A 6,248-nucleotide genomic window follows, 5' to 3' on the forward strand; every position below is an offset into this window, starting at 1 on the left:
CGGTCCAAAGGTTGTCGGTCCAGTGGTTGTCGGTCCAGTGGTTGTCGGTCCAGTGGTTGTCGGTCCAGTGGTTGTCGATTCAGAGGTTGTCGGTCCAGTGGTTGTCGATTCAGAGGTTGTCGGTCCAGTGGTTGTCGATTCAGAGGTTGTCGGTCCAAAGGTTGTCGGTCCAAAGGTTGTCGGTCCAAAGGTTGTCGCTCCAGCGGTTGTCGCCCCTGTAGTTGTCGGTTCAGTGGTTGTCGCTGCTGTGGTTGATGCCACTGGGGTGGTTGCTCCAGTGATTGTCGGTTCGGTGGTTGATGATCCTGTGGTTGCGCCGCAGAGCAACAGCAACAGGAATGGTATTGAAAAGAGACGCATGATTTGGTAAGTGAGTTTAGTGAGTGAATGTACTGTAAGTAAGTTACACCCTACACTGGCAACCAGGTTATGTACTGTAGCTTGGTATGAGGAAATGATGACAAACTGTGATGATGGGAAGCGGAATGCCAAACAGCAAAGGAATCTAGGTAGCCTGGGCCAGCCTAGATACTAATGCATCTAGCTAACTAACTGCAGTATCTATTTGAAGAGTTAGTGCACGACTCTAGACCATTCCCTCCTTGTTTTAACATGGCAGGGATGTCTAGCTCAGCTAGGCTAGAATCTAGGCTCCATAAAAAGTTTGTTTTCCGGCCGCTGACAGAGCTCTGAATGTGGACTTGGCTATTAGGGCTGTCACGATTACAACTTTTATGAAGATGATAATTATGATACGCCATTTCAAGTGGAGTGTATTTTTGCAGAAACCCGCAGCGATGGAAGCACTGTCTGTACTGATGAGACTCAATTATTATTATCCAAAATAATTGGGATTTTCTTTTTTTGGTGGTTAAGTGGCTCAATAGTTAATGCAGACATACTTTAGTTTTAAAATGTGCAGCACACAAATATTAATGAAAATGTTCATTATGAGCTGCCACGGTGATGACCCCTGCTGAAAACACAGTAGTAATTGTAGTCGGAAAAAAAGCAAAACGGTGAAATCAGCTGGACACACTGGGGCAGTGTGGACAGTGTGATTTTATTATATTGTATTAAGGATCCTGCACCCTGTCCACAGCCACTGTCCAGTGTGGACACACTGTGTGGACAGTGTGGAAACACTGGGGCAGTGTGGACAGTGTGGACACTGGGGCAGTTTGGACTAGAGGGTAGCACGGGTCCCAAAATGGGAGCCGAGACGAAACGGAACAGAGAGTGATTGGATCCGGTCCGAAACGCTAAGAATACACTCGTGCACTCATGTTGCTCACCAGTGCTCAAGTTGCGCTCAGAAGGTTGGGGTGTTTGCTCAGACCGATGAAAAATTTGAGGGAACATTGATCACATCCATTAGCTGAAGATACTGGTAATTCAATGCTCTGTTAATGGATTTGTACATGATTATTTTGTAAATGATGTACTGTACATGCTAAATACAGCATTTAATGAATAATAGCTTCAGCCTCCCACATGGGGTTAGAGCTCCCAAACCAATGAAAATGTGGATACGGTATATGGATATGGACATATGGTCATATGGATCGCTTGAAGGTTAAATCTTGACTTTAAAACACTTCTGGGGTCGATTCCTCTGGTATTGTGTGCACCCCTGTTTTCTTTTTTTTTTAAATAATAAACTGGTTGGTGGTGACTGATATGAGGGGGCATTTTTGATTCTGGGCTTATAGGAGGGGGTGTGTCTGATAAAAATGTATAAGAAACCTCTAAATATTAAGCAACTTCAAACTTGTGGGATGCACACAAAAGCCTGAGTAGACGTTATTACACCCCGTTATTACCCCAATTGTTAGTGAAATACTCCTTTAAAACATGTCAATAATAATCATTTCACGTTAATCATATAGTGCAAACTAACTACCATTTCTACCCACTCCCCATCTTTAGCAGAAACGCAGTTTCCTGTGATTAAGCCTACTCCCAACCCTTATTTTATGAGTAATGTCCTTTATTGTAAGTAGAACTAGATGCAGATGAGTCATAACCAACTAAAGATTCTTTAGTTGACTCCATCTCCACATTTCAGTATTCAGTAAATAAATATGTTTAATTTAAACAATTGTAAAAAAGTCCAAAATGTAATAGTTTCAAATGTTAATTATGCTAAACTCTCCACCTGTGTATATAGGACTATATCTTTTGAAATATTTAACTTAATCGTGCTTGTTGCCTCACTGGAAAGGCTGTCCTGCAGTAACCTTAGTTAGTTAGTCCATTTCGCACAAAGCTTTGATGAGAAGCCTTCCTTCCGGAAGGGGTCTAAAAACACCCACACTCAGGCCCCTGACACAACATTCTCTCCCACAGAACAGAGTCATAATTCTGGCTTGCCAGAAACTTCAGCAGAGGCTTCCCAGGTCATTTCATGTGCTTCACCCAGCCTGTCTTGTAGCTGCGCAACATAATGTAGCCCAGCCTCTCCACTTATATCTCTGGCTCCGGCATTGGCCACTAGAAAAGTCTGACGTTTCCAAGTGACCACTGCAGGTGTCCTACTCGACACGATCTGTGGTTTGCTCACCAGAAGAAGGAGCCATGACAGCAGTTGTTTGTATATGTATTGTGGCCTGCAGCTCCCAATCACATGCCAACACAAACCAATTCAATTCACATGGGGACACGGCTACATCCTGCAACTAAACGAGACGCAGTCCCCATAATGTAATCACATTCCCAATACAAATAATGAAAATAAAGAAAAACCTGTGGCAGATGCAGCCCTGGAGGCTCTGTTGTCCCTGTGTGAGCGTCACCTGGTCTGGAGTGTTTGTCTCCATCCGGCTCTCTTCTTCCAGACACCTGTGCCCCAGAGGGCAATGACCTCTGCCTCCCTGGTTGTCAATGTGAGCCAGGACCACCAGGGGTCTAAATGGACCCTTATGGGTCTGGAACTCTAAATGGTCCATACTTCATCTAATAAGTATTTATGATAAACATCTTCAACTCAATTACCACGTTAACTTTGAGCAAGGTTCAGCATGATATGACCATTCACATCCATTATAAAGTTGAAAGAAATTATATATTTCAAAACAATATACTGTGAGGAACACACACACACACACACACACACACACACACACACACACACACACACACACACACACACACACACACACACACACACACACACACACACACACACACACACACACACACACAGTCAGAACCTCTTATAGATGGCTAGCCTAAGGTGACACATAACTTGATCATGAGTATTGCCCACCCTTACTTCTTTGTTTTACACAAACTCTTCTCCCTTCTGTATCGCAACTGCAACTCATTAAAGCTCTACTTCATTGCTTCCATCCTGATGGGATCCAGCTGATCAATTTCCTCTTTCCGTTTTTCAATGCCCCAAAGATTCTCTTTCCATTTGTTGTTGATGAGACCCAGCTGGAATTTGAGATGTGCAATCTCTTCTCTGTGATGTGCCGCTGCTTCCTGAAGGTGACAGTGTTCAACTTGTTTTGCCCTCATAGCCACCTATGTTCCTGCCTATGCCTCCTTTCCCAAACTACAACCTCTTGGTCTCCCTCTTCCAGGGTGGTCTCCTGGCCTGCTGAAATCCTGCTTTTCATTGTCCTAGAGAATATCTTTCTGTCGCACTTTGATAAGACCCAGCTGGTATTGGATAGGCTGTATACTGTAGTAACTGTATAGTGCATTCTTGGAGATGAGCTCCTTGGAGAGTTATCAAAGCTGGAAGCTCTCAAAGCCTATTCTCAGCCTCCATGCAGGGCCTAGAGTCAAGGCAGTCTCTATCAATGATTAATAGCAGAAGGATAAAACGTATCCAGTGTATGCACTGTGCTGATTGTATTGTATTGTATTGTAAGGATTGTAAGGATTATTTCTTCATTGGGGCAGCATAGCTCAAGGGTAGAGAAACCGTTATTAGAGCACGAAGGGTTCCCAGTCGAATCCGGGCTCCCCTTGAGTTAATGTCGAAGAGTCCTTGAGCAAGAAAGACTCTGAATCCCTAGTTGCTCCCGGTGAGCAGGTTGATGACTTGCATGGTTTCCTCCACCATCGGTGTATGCATGTGTGAATGTAATGCACAATCTGTGTAAAGCGCCTTGGATAAAAGCGCTATATAAATGCACCATTTAAAATTTACATTTACCATTTTCATTCATTTCAATTTGTACTTGAATTTTTTGTTAAAAAATAAATTCTAAAGTTGTCCATACATTTTTGTAAATAATAATACAGTTGAACTAACTCGTCAAAGCTCTGAGCAAAGTTGCTCTTTCCCTTCACAATGACGTTTAAAATAGAAATTGCAAGGAATCACTAGCTGGACCCATGTGTTGATCCCATCCACCAGGATCCTAAAAGATTTATAATTACTGTATAATAATAATAAAACATAATTGTGTGGCCAGTCTATGTTGATCATCTCTATGACACATCTATCGTGCACAACTCCACATTTGGGCAGGGTTTCGAGTCCGAGCTGACTGCTGTTCAGTTCTATTTGTTATGTAAAATGTAAGAAAAAATCACACCCATGCAGTGTGAAGTGAGCGGTGCCTTTTATGAGTTTGTTTCATTAAACGTCCTGCGAAGCTTGGCCAATGCCCAGCTTTGCGGGACGAGCACACGGACATACATACACACAAAGCCAGATCTAGCTCAACAATATATAATATATATTATACAGTAATTGAAAATACGTAGGCCTACTGGCCAAGAAGGTACCTGAAAATATTAAAAATAAGCACAATAAATATTGTGCATGATAAAACACAGCTGTTGACACAGTATGGGATGATGCTGACTGTGGTCAGAGGTACGGCGGCACTCTTGCAGAAGTACAGCAGGTAGAAGAGGGCAGCGTCGTGTGTGGGCAGCTTGAAGGAGTCGATCAGGTGCAGCAGGACCAGGGAGGTGACGACACACAAGGCCTTGACCAGGGCACTGCTGCCCTTGGACTCGGTGTAGAGCGGAGAGTGCAGGCCCAGGCCCAGGCCAAACAGGGTCCCCATGCTGCGCATCAGGATGGCGAAGGAGGAGGTGTTCATCTGGATCCACTCGGGCCTCGCGCACCACTTCTGGGCTTTCTCCATCGTAGACAGCAGGTCCACGCCCACAGCCCTGAACAGCAGGTAGAAGCCGACAGCAATGCAGGTCAGGAAGAGGGTGACGCAGAGGTAATTCTTCATGCTGGCATGGTAGATCCACTGAATCCTATTGAAGGCCTCGGCCACGATCATGCCCATGATGACTCCGAGTATGACCTGATGGGGGAAGTGAGCTGCGACGAAGACCCTGGAAAGGCAGACGCATGCCTGGACAACCCAGAATGCCGTCCACAGAACGGTCTTCACGTACCAGATCTGGCCGGTGGATCTTTTGTCGCTATGTTTCTTGTTGGTCATAATGGCCAGGATGGAGGTTACCAGTGTGTAATAGACACTCGCATTCCCCATAGCGTGGCCGGACGGGCTGCCCGGCCCAGTTTCACACGTCACAGAGTACTGCTCAAAATGAGGAGCAACGGTGTCGGCATAGTACTGTGTCTCGTGAACCCACCAGTAAGGTCTGCCCTCAAACAAAAGCCATTTGAATACCAAGTTGAGCCAGTCGCCGATCACAGCCACCCAAATTAGCTTGGTGCCCTCCGAGGAGCGCAGTTGGAACAAGAGGGGGAAGAATATAAAGAAGGTATTCCTGCGGTCTGAGGCCCATGACACCCAGAGGAAGAAGCCATCCTTGTAGTTAGTCTGCAGGTAGTGTGTGGCGCTCACCCCAAACCCCCGTAGGGGATCCATTATACTGTCGATCATTTTAGCACTTGCTCTGCACCCCACTCCTACTTTCTAGCTTTATGTAATCAACCTTGTGCCTCTGATATACAGTACACTGCTAGACATAAACATGAAAACAATGAAGAGTGCATTTCCTTTAACACGTTGCCATGAAAAAAGTTCAGAAAATTCAAACCCCTTACAGACCAGCTGTTTTATACTCCACGATCTACCACCCTAAGAACTTTGATGATGTCACCCATTTCAAATCCCTGTGTTAAGCTGTTGTCCGCCAGAGTAGATTCAGCCAATCAGGAGTGTGCAACATATTTGGCCGACTATCTTTGATAAGCGCGGTTACCTGACTTGTTAAGAGTATTTGGAGGCCAGCATGGATCTGTGTGGAACTCCACATTTGGGCAAGACTGATGTCATATTCTGTCTCTGTCATCA

At 44.9% G+C, this 6,248-nt stretch overlaps 1 protein-coding gene across 1 annotated transcript; it reads right to left on the minus strand.

Annotated features, from left to right (window-relative positions):
• Positions 1–229: 229 nt before the first annotated feature.
• LOC308299679 (glucose-6-phosphatase catalytic subunit 1-like) lies at positions 230–5,834 on the minus strand (the record flags this gene model as incomplete). Its single annotated transcript, XM_080743470.1, has 3 exons — positions 230–305; positions 1,092–1,186; positions 4,794–5,834. 3 exons carry the CDS (start codon positions 5,832–5,834, stop codon positions 230–232), a joined length of 1,212 nt encoding a protein of 403 aa, XP_080599596.1.
• Between the last annotated feature and the right edge of the window lie 414 nt (positions 5,835–6,248).

This window comes from Nannobrachium achirus, assembly GCF_963921795.1.
Source record: "Nannobrachium achirus genome assembly, chromosome: 15".
In the NCBI taxonomy this organism is placed as follows: domain Eukaryota; kingdom Metazoa; phylum Chordata; class Actinopteri; order Myctophiformes; family Myctophidae; genus Nannobrachium; species Nannobrachium achirus.